The 16,805-nt window shown below is 41.6% G+C and overlaps 2 protein-coding genes across 7 annotated transcripts; one reads left to right on the forward strand and one right to left on the reverse strand.

Moving 5' to 3' along the window:
• Window positions 1-226: 226 nt before the first annotated feature.
• Window positions 227-7,987, reverse strand: LOC125703277 (uncharacterized). 2 transcript variants are annotated; one of them, XM_048967543.1, is made up of 9 exons: window positions 7,854-7,987; window positions 7,700-7,763; window positions 6,596-6,749; window positions 5,156-5,301; window positions 3,685-3,861; window positions 3,343-3,456; window positions 2,721-2,807; window positions 1,522-1,669; window positions 227-1,099 (listed from the first exon to the last, which is right to left on the reverse strand). In XM_048967543.1, the coding sequence occupies exons 1-9, from the start codon at window positions 7,871-7,873 to the stop codon at window positions 1,068-1,070; spliced, it is 942 nt and encodes a 313-aa protein (XP_048823500.1). In that variant the 5' UTR covers window positions 7,874-7,987; the 3' UTR covers window positions 227-1,067. The 2 variants fall into 2 exon arrangements, with proteins under 2 accessions (XP_048823500.1, XP_048823501.1); XM_048967544.1 differs by lacking the exon at window positions 3,685-3,861.
• On the forward strand, window positions 5,242-16,754 carry SLC35E2B (solute carrier family 35 member E2B). 5 transcript variants are annotated; one of them, XM_048967533.1, is made up of 13 exons: window positions 5,242-5,332; window positions 6,024-6,132; window positions 7,192-7,300; window positions 8,626-8,757; window positions 9,135-9,383; window positions 10,611-11,137; window positions 11,760-11,895; window positions 12,057-12,184; window positions 12,465-12,585; window positions 12,802-12,855; window positions 13,234-13,306; window positions 13,919-14,064; window positions 14,892-16,754. In XM_048967533.1, the coding sequence occupies exons 6-13, from the start codon at window positions 10,813-10,815 to the stop codon at window positions 15,136-15,138; spliced, it is 1,230 nt and encodes a 409-aa protein (XP_048823490.1). In that variant the 5' UTR covers window positions 5,242-5,332; window positions 6,024-6,132; window positions 7,192-7,300; window positions 8,626-8,757; window positions 9,135-9,383; window positions 10,611-10,812; the 3' UTR covers window positions 15,139-16,754. The 5 variants fall into 5 exon arrangements, with proteins under 5 accessions (XP_048823490.1, XP_048823491.1, XP_048823489.1 ...); XM_048967534.1 differs by lacking the exons at window positions 5,242-5,332; window positions 6,024-6,132 and having other exon boundaries at window positions 6,770-7,300; XM_048967532.1 differs by lacking the exons at window positions 5,242-5,332; window positions 6,024-6,132; window positions 7,192-7,300 and adding an exon at window positions 7,989-8,101.
• The last annotated feature ends 51 nt before the right edge of the window (window positions 16,755-16,805 follow it).

Raw genomic sequence — 16,805 nt, forward strand, 5'->3', positions numbered from 1 at the left:
TTTTTGCCAGTATTTTTCCCATCCTAGTCTCAACTCTTTATACAAGTCTTGAGATCCTCCCTACAAATTTCCCTACGAAGCTACAACAGACTATTTCAGCTACTTCATCCAGTGCAGTTCACAGCACACAGGAGTCGCAGTTTCAAGCTCTTCCATCTTCAGTTTGTAAAGCAGCTTTCCATTGAGCTCATCGCATTAATTTAAGAAAAAATAACCCATACCCAAACTGTGTTTAAACTTTATTAAAAAATACATAACCAGTAGCTAAAGGTTGCAATCAGTAAAATACCAAACTTTGAAATTGCAATAGTAGAGACTTATTTCAACAGTCACCTGTTGTTGTGAAATGGCACAGTGGTTAGATACGTTAGAGGGCGTGAAATGACCTTGTGTAGATTTCATGTGAGCTGAGATTTAAAAAAATAGTATGAAGTATGGGTAAGTCAGGGCAGGGACAAGAGCTCTAGCTATTATGTTGGAGATAAGCAATCACACAGACACAGTGGATATCAGAGAATACAGCTGTTGTCTAAACAGCTCGTGGAAGTCATACATGAGCTGCAGAACAGAAAGCATGTACTGTGGAGCTCTTAGGACCTCTGCTCAGTGACAGGTCTGAGCTGAGAAATGGAGGCAGGGCTCTCCACTTCTAGCCTCACTAAGTGAAGACTGGCGTGCAAATTATCTTATGTTGGAGCATGATCAAAATGAGCATTTATATTAATGATGTGCCCCACTCACATGTGTGTTGTGAACCTCCGGCAGTTCAAAGCAACATCAGGAACGTGAGTGAACGTGCAGTGTCCTGTCAGCAGAACCCACTGAGCGTGAGAGGATTACTCTTGTTTTCATGAGCATACTTTGCTTTATAAGCTGTTACCAGCTGCACTGCTGTAATCCCATAGCACGAAACAAGCTAAGAAATGCGAAGATGCTTTTCAAAGGAACTTCTTCTGTCTTTGTGAAACAGAGCCATTATCTTATGTTCCAAATGCATGCACTTGATCAGAACTTCTCAGCTATGCTTTCACTCTGTAAGAGCTGCAGTTAGGATGCAAAGGGGATGCTCAGGAGTCGATCCTTCCATAGGAAGAAAACACTGGGAAGAAAGGAAGAGGTAGATCAGTCAAAAACAACGCCTATCAACATTTATGTCCTCCTTTTATAAGAGATAGGTAGTTTCAGACTGGTGGCTATCTAGGTCCCTTTATCCCTCTTATTTTAGACGTTTACACTGCATGATAAAGAAGAATTGCATCTATTGAGTATAGAAGATACTTTTTCCCTACAGATCTGTTTTTCTGGATGGCAGCAGTTCTTGTGTGGATTTAACAAACATCAATTTTCTTCGAGGAGATATCACACATATTTGATCCAAGCTGCTGATGGCTGCAGCAATAAAGACCTGCCTTTTATCGTGACTATTCCTAACTATTTTCCTGGCCTGGCAAGCTCTCTACTTCATTGTGAGTCCAACAGGCCACAGACTTCTTAGTTAAGTTAACCTTTTTGAGTACTTACTTCTTTCTCTTAGTCCTTGCCCAAAGCCACGGTAGACGTGAATCAATGCCCAGAACAAAACAGATTTTATTGCAACAGAAATGCAAGAGCCAGTAATGAAAGCAGCCTCTAGAGTGTAAGAATTCCCTCTGCCCCACTCTTTTATCACCTGTAGGAAAATAAAGATGCAACAATCAAAAACCTGGAACTCATAAAATACAATCAATCACTAAGTTTCTGGGAGAAGTCATGTGATAAGTGACTATATTACAGCTTTATCTGATAGAGTTTTACTATGTATGCCAGTGCCCTCATTTGCTAGGCACTCTTAGGTGTTGCTATGCAAAACCATAAGTAGATCTAGCTATTTTCAAATTGCTATGTTATTCTTATCTGTGTTTTCATTCCTAACTGCAATACAAACATAACCACCAAAGTCAGTGTGTGGTCATTTTGTGCTTTTCCAAATCAAAGAGGTCTGTAGATAATTGGAAGAACCTGATTTGACTTCAGCCTTTAATAAAACCACAAGGATTGCAGCCAATGGACTTTTGTCAGCGTCTGGAAGTGAAGTATGAGAAACAAAGTACTGGCTGCTAATAGCATTTGGCCCTTCCCCTGATGGATAATCAGCTTTACCCTTTCTTCTTCCTTGCATCTTTTCCCACATGTTGTGGGAGCTGTTGGGCTGCTCCAGTGATAAGTGCTTTATCACTATTATAGTGCCAAAAAATGCTCAACACTGAGCTTTGTTGAGCTTACAGTGTCTCCTGTTTTGCCTACATGAAGATCAGCATCTGGGATACTGTGTAAGATATTCTTTAAAATATGACTTCAGACCTTGCAGCTGGTCAAACAGTGGTACCACTTGAGACCTACTGTGAGGGAGAGGAAACATTTCAGAAGAACTATGTACCCTGTGTTGGAAGATTTTCTTTTGTCTTTCTCTAATCGTTCCAGATACTCTGCCAGCTGCAGTGAGTTCCAAAGCCTCTCCCTTTAACTAAGTAGTTCAGGAGCAATTTGACATGATTCCTGTCTGGAAAGTACATTCCAAAGATGCTGGACATGGCTGCTGCTCTCATTGATTCTAAAATGAGCTACAATGAAGATGTATGCTCAGGAAGGGGACAGCATGTTTTGCACCCAAGGATCCAGTAACAAAGCAGAGGCTTCCAGCCTTGTTTCCAGTTATCAAGCAAGGAAGTCTGATGGATTACCGTGTAAAGCAGGTAGATGAGAAAAACTACTTCAGGTACGTTCTGACAGAGAAAAATCCACACTAGAGGCTTCAGTTCTTTTAAAATCTGTAAAATAAGACCAGATATATACAAATCCTTACATTAAACTGAAAATTCTCATTCATCTTTAAAGAAGTTGCCCCAGTAAAGGACCACTCCTCTTTTTGGTGTTGTTCCCAAGGATCTGAGGTCTGTGCAGTCTGTGTCTGCATATCCATCTTCGCAGTAATTTGGAGGACAGTTGACAATTTCAATTAACCTTGTCATAGAGGTAGAAATATTGAAGATACTGTCATCCTGTCTGTATGTTCCACAGATGTCAAGGACCGAAAATAAAACTATGTCCCTCAAAAAGGAGTAATGATAGCTTGAGGTGGTTCACCTTCACACTCAGGGGACAGACACAGATCTATATTAAACCTTGGTACTGTTGCTGTTCTCGTTCTCTGTTGGGATCCATTCTAGATCCCTTCCACTTAGCAATATTATGCAGAAAGGGACAGTTGTCACTTGCTAGCTTGTGATTGCTGCTTGAGGGCAGGAACTTCTAGATTCAGAAGTTGATTATCCTGGATAACATAGCTGTTAGCTTCACACTTACTGCGATGATGCTAACGGTCACTTTCAGGCAAGCCCAGAGAATCCCTGTTGCTGAAATGATGTTATGTAGAAGGGTGATCTCGTGGAGGCTTATCAGCAGAATACACAAGCAGAGCTGAAAGAGAAGAGGCAAAGACTTGCTGACATTTTTAGCGTGAGACTGTATATCTCACCAAAATACCAAAAAACACCTGGAAAATTACCATTATCAGGCTAATCTTACCTAGCAGGTAAGATACAGACAGAATTGCTTTAGGTAGCCCTCAGTTCAGTTCAGCTAGCTGTAATTCTAAGATATTCTCAACAGGATGAGAAAATGGGACCTGGAAGAAGAGTTCTATACCTGTGCCTGAAGATCAAAGGTCAGCATGGAAAAACAGAGATTCAGCATGAAGTATTGTGACTGTAGGCTTTCTAGAGCACCACCCACTCGAAAGGCCATCATGCTTTGACTCTGAATAAGGATGATGGCACAGATGACATCAAAGGAGCCAACCAAGAGGATGAGAATGAAGCGGGCCTGATGAGAAAGAGAAATAAGCATGTGACTGGGCATGCTGGAACAGTGATAGTTCTATCTTTAAATCTTCTAACTAGAAATGAAGGAATAAAAGGGTAAGAAGAACTGAACTACCTATTAATAGCATTTAAAATAAATAACAGTTAAATATGACAGTTTGCACACCGTTAAGTGGCAGAAAGCATAGCTGTTCAAGCATTTGGTGCAAGCACTTGGTACTAAGTGTAAACTCACATCAGTTTTGGCCTACGTTACCCTCAATGTGAAACACAGCTGAAGTGGTAAGACGTCCTTCGTAATTACATTGATATGAGAATGTTTAAACTAGTAAGCATTATTTTATTCTGGCTCAGTAATTTTGCTCAGGAAGCAGAAGTTACTGTTACAAGCAGAAGAGTAATCACTTACTTTTACTAAAATCTCCTTAACTGTGCATCTTCTAGACCAGATTTTGCTGGTTTACTTGTTTATCCTTGTTTAATACATAAACTGAAAGCTAGGACACATACCTCAAAAGTAATTTGCATCTCTAATGCCTGTTCCTTACTGACCATCAACTCTGCTGAAGACGTTTAACTAATTGTTAATTGATCAGCAGTTGAACAGGAAAATTCTGTGTTGCTGTAATCTTCCTATCTTGACTGTAATCTCTTCTATCAAAAAATATTTGTAGATGACTACAGGGAAGAAGGAATCTCCTCACATTTGTGATAAGTATGCAAACATGAAAGGGAAGCACGGCAGGGGAAAGTTTAACTACTAAAGTTAGTAACACGGTACATTCCTTCTTTACATTTTGTTACGGAAGACAAACAAGTCATCTGGATGGGCAGTACCTGCCTTAACACTATCTTTTTGTTTCCTTGCATCAGGTTATCACTCTTAAAAACACAACGTTGCTTTTGTGGATGTTAGGAGTTGCTAGTGGCTGTGTCCTTGCATACAGACCTGACATTCCAGTTCCATTCGGTCAAATTTATGTGACTTTGGGCCAGTGATTTTATAGGTGAAAATCTGATGCAGGGTAAGTAAACCAATGGCAACACATTCTGCAGTAATTCTGTGTAAGTAATGTCATTTGATACTGATGTTACTTTCAGGTACTTGCATAAAGAAACCCATAGAACTGTACAGATTTGTCATTGTGGAGATGTGCATTTTGTTATTCAGTGGTAGGAATAATTTGGCCTGATGTTCTATTTTCAGTGCCCTTACCACAGGTGCCTTGCCTTTCTAAGATTTTTACATCCAAGATTTAGAGTAAAGCAAAGTTAATTAAAACCAGGAGACTAACCAGGAGTTTTGGCTTTTGCTCAGCAGGAAGAACTGTGAAATTGATAATGGAACGAAACATCACTAGCAGGATGGAAAGAACAAAGACAATGAGCTCCTGGCGGTTCTCCTGCAGGATTCCTCTAGTGACATAGTACACACAGAACACTGGGAAGGAGAAGGAGAAGTCAGTTAGCAGGTGAGCACAGAGTGGTGCTCTTTTTCAGTACATGTGATCCAGATGACAGAGTGGAATTATCAAGATTGTGCAACTTAGATTCCTTAATCAAAAGTGTATCTTCATTCTCAACAAGGAGCCTGCATCCGATTCTTCAGATGCTGTGAGTGCTCCTGTGTGTAGCATACAAAGAATGAAATAATTCACTGGACTTTTAAATCACTTCTGAGGAAATGGTTTGAAAATAGCAACTATCCAAACTAACCAGCAGCTGTGGTATCCTTTATTGGGTTAGAACTATACTGTTCAACATATATGTTGAGTATATGCAAATGAAATTAAGTAACAGTATTTTATTAAAGAACTGAAATTACAGAATCCTTCCAGTGACAGCAATTCCAGTGACTAGTCAGGAAGGTACTGCTCACACACATACCTCCACAGGATTGTTTTCATGGCTCTGACCCCCTGCACGTGCTTTAAAACACCAAACTACAGTCCAGAAAGGAATTGATTCAGGAAAGTTCTGAGGTGATGTTTTTATGACATACATCAAGCTACATACCTTAGTATTCTATTCTGCAACCACCACACACATAAGGAAGAGGCTTTCCTTGCACAAAGACAGGCTGTTCCTATCTAGGTCACTCCTGCAAACATGAGCTCATTCTTACCATAGACAAAGTAACAGTTTTTTTCTGTTTTCCCACAGCTGTACTTCCTGGACTCAGCCCATGAGATAAAAATGTTCGCCTGGGACGTGGGTCATAAAAGTTTTCAAAGTAACATAATAACTTCAGTTGCCCTAAACAAACTTTATGGTAAGTTTACTTCCTTTTCTGCTATTATTAAAGTAATTGAGAGGAGAAAAAAATGGTCAGCAAATAAAAGAATGGATCTTGTGATTTGTTTTTTTGTGTGCTTATGACCTCAGGAAGACCTGAAGATGTCAGACAGTATTTCCTTGTTTTATAAGTTCACCTGCTAAAACAGAAGTCTGTACAAATAATTTGGAAACAAACATTTTCCTGACCACTGTTTGCAGGGATGGCACAGGAACATTTCTGAGACAAATAAATCCTTTATTTCATCCCTTTGTTTTCAAAAAGGGAAGGTTTAACAAATTAAATCCAACCTCTTGAATTAACTTTCTAGTGCTCTGTTTGTGCTGACCTAAACCAGAGGTTTGTGGCAGGTGTGCAATTCTCCCTCTGTGCTCATTGCATTCCTTAGTTCCTACTTTGGCACTGCTGTGTTTTAAAGCACAGTGAGTGTGTTTCTTACCAACTCCAACTAACTGTATAAGAGAAATGGTGAAATCTTCCTCAGTCTGTCGAACGAGTGTCTCTATGGTCAGCCCTATAACACTGAGCAGGGACAAAATAGTCACGCAGAAGTAGATCTTCACAGGAAATGACAGCTCTGAACAAGGCTTGATCTGTAAAGGAAGAGAACGTTTAAACTTGTGATGCCGTTTGACCTATTTGCTGTCCCTAAGAAATGCATTAAAGCAAATGGGCTGATGGACAACCAGGGCAGGGTTCCCCTGGGAGAAGGGGAAGAGAAATATTTTGCAATAGAACTGAAACTGCAAAAGTGCTGAGGGAGTGAGAACTCCAACTCCATCTGATGAGTGATCTCAGCCTCGATGTTTCGGGTTCATCCCTGCAAACTGTATTCTGCTTTTCTCACAGCACTCTGATTTCATCTCCTAGAATCAAGTCTGGCAATACCCAGATATAAACCTATCAAAGCAGTAACGTTCAGCAAGTAACCTCCTGGGGACCCACGCTAAGATTTTTACTTTTAGAAGATCATAAAGAAACAGTCACACTTGAAAGCATACAAAAGATTTGAATGAGCTGTTTTTTTCTGTGCAGCCTAAATCCTGGAGAGAGATGAACTGGCGGTGAATGGCACCGTGCTCAGAACGGCTTGGATTTCCCTTGGCAGTGGCACATGGCCCTGGAGAGTCACCTGGAGGCAGAGGTCAGCTATGGCACTGTTACTGAGCTACCATCTTACGTTAGTCACATTGCTGCTATACAAAACATCCTTATACACAAAGTCTTTCCGTGCACCGCATTGATAACACGGTTTAATTTAACCAAACCAACTAACTAAAAGTAATTGAGAAAGTGCTGCTTGCTTTGGAGCGAGGCTGGCCTTCAGTCAATGCGGGCAGTGTTTGTTTAGTACCGGGCTTGCTCTGCAGCCATAAACACACGGCAGCAGCTATGAAAAGCAGCCAAGGAACGAGCTCCAGCCAAACCACACGCGAAGAAACCGCGGGTACCCCTGGGCGCCTCGGTCTGACCGAACAACTGTAATTAACACATTTTCTCCTGCGGGAAGGACCTGACCGCGAAGGACCGCCCGGCTACTCACGGGGCCGCAGGGCGTTGGGACGAGCTCCCGGTGCCGCGGGGTGAGGTTGGGCAGCGCGGGGCCGCTGTAGGGAGAGAGAAGCAAAGCGGCGTCACGCCGGGGCGCAACCACAGCCGCGCCGCTCCGCGCCCACAGCCGCGCCGCTACCTCTCACCTCTCCTCGGCGGGCTCCATGCCGGCCGCGCCGCCCTCCGCTAACGGCAGCTACATGGCTGCGGCGGCTGAGCCGCGCCGCGCAGCGCCCGCCCTTCCGGGGCGGCGGGACGTCACTTCCCGCACGGCGCGGGGCGGCTGGGCACGGCTGGGTGCCGGGCTCTATGCGGGGCCGCCCCTCGGCCCGCTCCCGCCCGCGGCTTTGGGCGGCGGCCGCCCGGGCTGTGCCGCACGCGGGAGGGCGGCTCGGTACGGCGGGCGGAGCGCTGCTGACCGGCCGGCTGTGAGCGCAGCCTCCTTCCCTTTCATTTCGAACCCTCTGGGATGAGGGCGGGCGGAAGGGAGGCGGGAGGCTGCCGCTGCCGCTGCTCCTGCTCGCTGCTCGGGGCGGCCGCGAGGGTCGCGAGGGGCGGGCGGAGTGCCGCTGGTGTGCGGGAAAACGTTCGGCTGTTTTTGAGCGTTTCTTTGCGCGGGAGACGTTAGTAGCTCTGAGATGGTGTTCGCGGTCTGTACGCCTTTGTGCTTTGTTGTCGTTCAGTGAAATAACGTCGGCTGCTCGCTCCGATGCTGAGCTGCCAAGGGCACGTGGGCGTGTCTGCATCCCGGCCTCTCCTCGCTGCCCGACTAAGCTCGGTTTCAGAAGCGGCCGCTTCTAGCGTTCCTGCTCCTCGCGTTTTTTGTGGATACCACCAAAAGAAGACATCCATCTTTGTGCACAGACAAAGCCGCGGTTCTTCCCACCCCTCCTTCCTAACGCCTTGTCTTTCTGCCAGATGCTGGTCGTGCTGAAGCCCCAAGCTCTGCCCGTCCAACGAACGCAATCAGGAGCTGCTGGGTGACGTGTAACAGCGATGGGCAGAATGTGCTCCACTGCTGACAGCACAGCGAGAGCTTCTGACTAACAGGTACCTGCATTGAGGGCAGCTGCACCACCAAGGAGTTCTGCATCCAAACACGTGGCTGTGTGCCACCCCAGCATCTGTGGTGCTGGAAATGTTATCTTTTATGTTCGCAATAAACTGTACCCAGGCATAGTAGGTGCAGCTTTAAAAAAAGAAAAAGGTCATATTTCCTCTCATTAGGTTATATTTCCTCACATTACTGTATTTTTCCTTGTCACTGTATGTGTTATCTTTAAATAATTTTAGTCTTTCAGTTCTAAGGGAAGACATTTTAAACAATTAGCTGCTACTCATCAGTCAAAATTTGATGCTCTCAAAGTTTATGCTCCCAATCTTTTCACCTTTAGTACAACACTTTTTTTTTTTTTTTTTTTCATTAGTAATGTAGTCTAAAATGGGAGAAGATAGAAGGAAGAGTTTAAAATGCACTGCATGCTGTTCATTCTTGTGAGCTGGAAGATTCCATGTTGTGTGTAATCCAACAGAAACAGTCTACCAGCTACTGCCACGTTTTCATCTATTGGTAAACATCAGCTGCTGGTTGCTCTTATGGGAGGAGGATTGAATTACTTCCAGATGGAAAGCTCTTCCAGCCAATTTAAAGCTTTCCAGCTGATGTAAGACAGCAGGTCAGTAATTCAGAGGTGTGGTTTTATTCTTCTTATTGCTTTTCTGCTTCCTACCACTAGTGGAATTGGTGATATCAAATATGATAATGTGGTGCTGCCCAAAGTGGGGGTTTTGTTGGGCTTAATTGTTTTTGTTTTTACTTGAGCAATGTAAATAGAAAGAAAAAAAAGCTAAGTTTTGGTAATGAACTGTTCTGAATGTATAGTAATTCTTGTGTTGTTTGTTTCTCATGAAAGCTTGAAAGAGGAGAAATCAAAGATCAGGTTGTTGGAACAAATCCATATACGGCCTATTTATTTCACGTGGGCTGGTTTTGTTGTACGTGGGGTAGATGTGAATGTATGGTTGAGCACAAGTGTGCAGAAGCGTTGTACCTCAATGTGTTGGCATGATTTCCTGCTAAAACAGAAAGGGATAAGGTGATGGGGTGGAAATGGTCCCTGTGTGGCTGTAATAAGAGAAATAGCTTACACTAGGAATGGAAAACTTCAGTGTAAAGCAGGATATGGGAATGAATGGCACAATGTATTTAACTCTTAGTACATCTTAGTATCAAACATTACAAAATCGTGAAGAAAAAAGCGGATGCTGTTCATGTGTTAGCAAAATCAGGGCAGGTGCATTGGGTCTTGTTAGAACCCTGCTATTTTTGCTTGCCATTAATTATTTCCTGTACTGCCATTCTTTGATTCACTGTGGTATTACAGTCTTATTTCAGAGAGCTTTACTAAGCTGTCCAGTGATCAGCTGCCCCCAGTAATTGCTTTTTAACTGTGCAAGGCCTTCCATACAGCCCATCCAAGAAATGTGCTTTTGGATTTTGGATTTGTCAGCTCTCATTTCTTCTACTGCTTCTTTATCTAGGAACAAAAGATGACTCATCATTTTAGAATCATCTGATTAATTCTGATTGCTTTTGCTCGTAAAACACAGTCTGTAAAATAGAAAGCACTTAATTCTGATCATATGTTTTAATAATGCAGTTAAGCTTCTCAGGTTCCCTTTCTTTCTTTGGACATTATTAGCATTATGATGCCAAAGGTTGTTTAACTTGAGAAAAGTAAAGGTCGTTGTCAAGTTAGCAGTACAAAATGCATTCTGAAAGAGAGGGTAGTGAGGTCTTTTTTATCTTTCAGAATGGATGTGATATTTTTGTAGTATTGGAATGATGTGTGCTGCTATATTTGGTTTTCTTTCTTTCTCTTTTTTTTTTTCTCCATTCTTAGGTTAAAAAAAATAGAATAGAGCACATGAAGAGGCATCTAAAGTTGATTTTCACACAGGATGTTACTTGGAGGACCAAATACACTTTTGGAGACCACTGGAGATGAAAGATTGATCACATGATATTTTTCTTCTCTCCACGTACTGTTCCCTACGAAGTCAGTGTTGCTTTGTGTTAAGGACAGGCAGTTGTGTTGTGTCACTATGTCGACTGTGACGAGTGCTGAGACGCCGGAGGAACCCAATCCTCCTCTCCTTGAAGAAAAGCCAAAGGGAAAATCACTATTTAATTTGGGTTCGCTCTTTGCTAACAGGAGTGAAAAATTTGTAATTGCTAGGAGTGATAGTGTGCCAGAAGAGAACGTTCTGAAAATAACTATCACAGAGACCACGGTCATCGAGTCAGACTTGGGCATCTGGAACTCTCATGCTCTCATCTACCTCACTTTGTGGTTTTTCTTCAGCTTTTGCACTCTTTTTCTTAACAAATACATCCTTTCCTTACTGGAAGGAGAGCCCAGCATGCTAGGTAACCCTGCTTTTCTTTTATGCTTCAGTTCCAGTAAAATATTTGATTATATCAGATCCTTGCATGTAAAGTTCCCTTTAGCTGAACAATTTGCTCCCTCAGAAGGACCAAGTTAGGAGATGTGGATCTTGGGGCTGAGAACATGTGTGTGTGATCACAGCCTGCCTTCTTTCCTCTCATCTATCCACATGGAGGACAGGAGCCGTGAGAGTGTTTAGAGAACAAAAAATGTAATTAAATGTTCACTTTTCTATGCCAGAGGGCAGTGTGGGCTCTTGAAAAATATAATAAAATCGAGTCAGTTGTTGATAGTCTCTAGTGCTGATTAACTTGTTTGATTAACAGTTTTTATGTAAAAGAGCAGAAGCTGCCCTCTGTGACATCTGTTATTCACTGGGCTTATTTTTCCTTATTTGTTCTAATAAGAGAACTTAAAGAATTGTATCTGTGGACTGAGTGATCTGATTTATTCTGCTGCCTTGCTGGTGGATGTGAAAGTAAAGAGCTGTGAGAATTCATCAAGCCTAGAGTCACTGCAGACCAGTTTGTTTACAAAATTCTGTCATGCTGCTTATTATGTGGCGTTCCCATCACCACCTGACATTTTTTCCCATCTCTCTAGGTGCTGTTCAAATGCTTTCAACCACCTTTATTGGTTGTATAAAAATGTTTGTTCCATGCTGCTTGTACCAGCACAAAACACGCATCTCTTACCCACCCAATTTCATCATGATAATGCTGTTTGTTGGACTGATGAGGTAAACCTTTAATTGGAGTTCTATCCTATTGGCTCATTGCATTTTTCTGGTCAGAAGCACTGTTCTTATGCTCTCTGCCCTCTCTTTCTTGCTTTCACAGAGCATAGCTGTTAAAGCTTTGTTTTATCTTCTGCTTAATTTCTTGTGTTTTTCAATTTCAGATTTGCAACAGTGGTCTTAGGACTCGTCAGCTTGAAAAATGTGGCAGTTTCATTTGCAGAAACAGTTAAAAGTTCCGCACCTATTTTTACTGTTATCATGTCTCGGATGATACTGGGGGAATACACTGGTGAGCACTTCAGTATTTATGTTTCCTTTTAAAATATTTGTTTTGTGTCATGCTGTCACTTGTTGGGCTGTGGGCAGGGAGATGTCACTGACATATGGCAGACAGTTTCAAGCAGCTGGAAGAATCATTCTGATAGAACAGTAAATCTGATCAAATTATTTCTCCTTCGAAATAAAGGAGTTGTGGTGAAACTAGAACTTAAAGCTGTGTTATCTCATGTTTGGCATTAGGAGTATAGTAATTGAAGTGGAGTTAATTTGTTATTTCTTTTCATTTGCAGGATTGCTGGTTAATCTCTCTCTCATTCCAGTTATGGGTGGGCTAGCTCTGTGTACAGCTACTGAAATCAGCTTCAACATTCTAGGTTTCTCGGCAGCTTTATCTACTAATATAATGGACTGGTAAGTCATAGCAGCTGTTCTGTGTGTGGAATAAAGGAGTTATGTTTCTTATAGATTGAGTAAAGTCACTGCTTGTAGTTCTTTCTGTCTTTGGAACTAGGAAAATGACAAGTTTTTTATTTTGATATTTCCATACACAATAAACTAAGTCAAGTGATCATGGATTCCTTTTTGCTGTGAGTTTGCTTAAACATTGTGTTTTTGTTTCTTTACCAGTCTGCAGAACGTCTTTTCCAAAAAATTACTCAGTGGAGATAAATACAGATTTTCGTAAGTATTTAAAACATTTCAGGTTGGATTATGGATTGACTTTAGGCTGCATAAGAAAACCATGCATTTGTGATTATATTGGACCAAGCTGCTGTGAACTTCATCAACTCAGTAAATGTGAATTTTACTGCAGGATTTTACAGCTGGTTTGGGTCTTGAAAACTTTGGCCTTTTATCTTCGGTTTGTCTTGGCCAACACAGAACAGAATGCAAGAGATTGCTGAGTTTGTTGTCTGCAAAGCTTAGTAGTTTGCTTTTTGTTAGCATTTCTTGATGTCTACCAATACCACAGTGAGGTTTTTATGTAAATCTGATGCAGCTTTCTTCAGCTCTGTGAAATAAGGAACTCTTAACCATTTTTTGTTTGTCTTTTTGTAGGGCCCCAGAGCTTCAGTTCTATACAAGTGCTGCTGCAGTGGTTATGCTTATTCCAGCTTGGATATTTTTCATGGTAATTTGAATTTGCTAGTGCAAATTTATGTTACTTGTGAGCTTTGCTTTTAATTCGCCCCATTTTACTTCAATCACTTCATCACCAGAGCTTTGTCTTTTGTTTGCATGAGCTGGAGAAACGCTAAAAGCAATAGCTTAGCAGAGATGTGAGATGGCAGCTGACCCAGCAAGCCTGAGTTTATTTCAGAGTTTTAGAGAGAAATTACTTTGTCTGTCTACATAAAATGCATTCAAAATTGTAGTTAAAGACTTGAACTACGAATCTTAAGAATTTGCTGACTTTTTGCCAATGTTCATGTGGCACGCAGGAGTACAAACTCTCTGAAAGCAAAATTGTGCTGAAGTAAGTCTAATGTGCATTCTGACATTTCACTGCCTTGCATCAGTGTTTGAAAAGATCTCACTGGCAGTCTGAATGCAGTCAGATCCAAGAGGGCTTCTTCATCTTTTGGGGGGAAACTTTGGAGGATGTGAATGTCCTTTATGTTTCAGATCTTGTTATGCTGATGTTTCAATGTAAAACTAATATCTGGTTATAATAATAAAGGCTATGTTGGTTTTTAGATTTGGTTATAAGCTAAACTCTTAAGAGCCTCTATTTTGCATTTAGGACGTTCCAGTGATTGGGAAAAGTGGAAGGAGTTTTAGCTACAACCAAGATGTAGTTGTACTTCTCTTAATAGATGGAGTCTTGTTCCACCTGCAAAGTGTTACAGCCTATGCCCTGATGGGAAAAATTTCTCCTGTGACTTTCAGGTAAAACTTCATTTCTGTGCCAGGAGGGCTTATGTTTATTTTTCTTACTCAATATTTCTGCTTAGAAACCAAGTAGTAAGAGTACTGTGCAAAGAAATGAGTAAATGCACAAATGTGTGAAATGTTAGAACAAATTTTTTCACATCCACATCATGAAAAGCTTTTGGACTGCTTGCTCAAAGTGTGAGAAGAGCAGCATTTGGCACGTGCTGTTGAAGCTGTGGAACAGGTGCTGACATTTGCTGTGGTGATAACAAGGCAATACCTAAAGATAGCTAATTGCAGTACAGAAAATGGTCAGTCAGCTCTGTACAACTGTTTCTGAGGCGTGACACCAGCACGACAAGCTACACTTCCTGTAATACTTGTGTCTTTTGAAGATGGCTCCTCCTTTGTTGTCAGTTATGGGCAGCTTCGTTAGGCTCCTGCACAATTCTGGTGCAGTGATGAATACTCTAGAACCTGAGCAGTAACAGCACACTCAGAAATGGCAGTTATGTCGGTGGTGTTGTGTTGATACTGTCTGAGTGTCTGTTTTAGATAAAAATGAACTGCTAATGCAAATAGCATGCAAATGCATGCTTAAAAATAACAAAGAAACCAAACTCTGAGGTGACTTACTAAGTCTAAAGTAAAATGTCTTTGAAGATATTAGTGCCAGTAGACAAGCACTGTGGCTAGAGGATTACTGAACTAGGAAAAGTGGAATCTGATTGGTATTTAAAAAGCTAGCAAAAGAGATCCCCTAAATGAAGACATGATTGTGTGTTCCTACACTCCTTACAGGAGAGCTTTCTTTGGCCTTAACTTCTGAAATTCCTTTCCAGTGTTGCCAGTACTGTGAAGCACGCACTGTCAATCTGGCTAAGTATTATTGTGTTTGGTAACAAAATCACAAGCCTCTCAGCCATTGGGACTGTTCTAGTGACGGTGGGAGTTCTGCTTTACAACAAGGCAAAGCAGCACCAGCAAGAAACTATACACAGCCTGGCAGCTGCAGCCCCACAGCCTGCACCAAGTACAGCTGAAGATACTGAGCCACTGATTGCCAAGGATTTGAAACCATATGATTGATATGACCACTTATTCGTACAACATTGTACAACTCAAAGGGACTGCTGCCAGAAGTGACTGTTTCTGTGACTGTTGATGCTGATGTGGTTCCTTTGAGGTTCACAGCAAGTCAGGCCTGGGACTTGAAGCAGAAAGAGAACGATGACAAGAACCCAGGAAGCCTTGATTTTTCTGAGAAACTGAAATAGCAGAGGGCCTGGTGTTATTTAATGTGGTGAATGTGGGCTTTTTGATCTCTTGACTGCAAAAAAAACCACACAAGCCTATATTAGAGAAAGAACTTTGGTGTCTTGTAGGAAAATTCTTGCTTCCTCCTTGCCCAGGAAAACAATGTGAAAACTTTGGCCCGTCACTGTATTTGGCTTTCTTGCAGTGGAATGAAATTTCAAAGTGTTAGTTACTGTATGCTGCATCCTCCATTATCTGTCTGTGTTGCAGAGCTGGAAGAAGGAACCCCTCCCTCCCCCAGCTCATGTCTCAGCAAATGGCTTATTTTGGTAAAGCCCTCGTTAAAGTAAATTACAGACATGAGTCCATGTCTCAAAGCACAATGAGCCACTATTTCCAACTACAAAACTAGCAGTAGATAGTCTTCTTTTTTTTTTTTTTTTTTGCTGAAACTCAAAAGGGAAATCTTTCATCCTGGTTATGTATTTACAGTATTGAAATGCAAGTGCACAGACAGTTGTACTGTATAAACAGTGCTGAAGTACATATTTGCAGTTGCTTGCAGATTATCACCAAAACCTGTGATTTTGGTGTGATAAGTCAGGATATCTGTATTTCTATCAGAAACCATTTTAATATCTGAATTTCCTGCATTTTGTTATGTATTTTTTAATGAGGAAGTGAGCTTTTATTTTGTAGCATTGTTTGTAGGACTGCAATGAAAGTACTGCCTTTCAGAAACTCAGGGTTATTACCCTATGTACAAAATATTTCTGACATTTCCAGTTATGTGAGGAATCTTGGGGGTATCTGACAAAGCTGGAAGGGGACCACGAGCTGAGGCTAATCTGAGAATTCTTCCTTTTTTGGAGAAGTTACATTTCATGGCTGACTGGAGGTTAAAAGCCAATTTCTTGCCTTCCCTTTAAGGAAACCTGAAATTTTATTCATTTGTTTTTGCAAATCGAGCACATGTATCTACAGAACCCATCACGTGGGCTTTTTGATAACAAAATTAACAAAATGAGCTGATTTTTAATAATTTCCTGTTTTGAAAGAGTGTAGCTTGGTGTTAAAAGCCTGGATTTAAGTGTTCTTTAGGGTAAAATACAATTTCTAATAGGAAGTTGCATGCGGAGTTCTTAGGACATTTCAGCTCCTGCTCACGCTTCCCATGTGAGATATTCCATGAGCTTGAGTTCCTGGGGAAGGCAAACGTGTCCCCAGGGCAGGCAGTGTGGGGGAGCCTGGCCTCAGGATCAGTTTGAGCAGCAGCTCAGGTTTATCCCTGGCTGTGGATGTTTGCTTTGAGCAGAAGGGAAATGTCCATTTTTTCATCGTGTGATGTCTGTTCTGTTGTGTGGTTTTTTTGGTGCGTTGTCACTGCTCATATTGCTTGCAAAACAAAAACAAAAACAAAAAAAAAAACCTGTGGTCTGTGAAATGGAGATCTGAGATCTGTTTTTCAAGTTTTTCTTTATGCTTTTCAAGAATCTGTG

Source organism: Lagopus muta, chromosome 21, assembly GCF_023343835.1.
Source record: "Lagopus muta isolate bLagMut1 chromosome 21, bLagMut1 primary, whole genome shotgun sequence".
NCBI lineage: Eukaryota > Metazoa > Chordata > Aves > Galliformes > Phasianidae > Lagopus > Lagopus muta.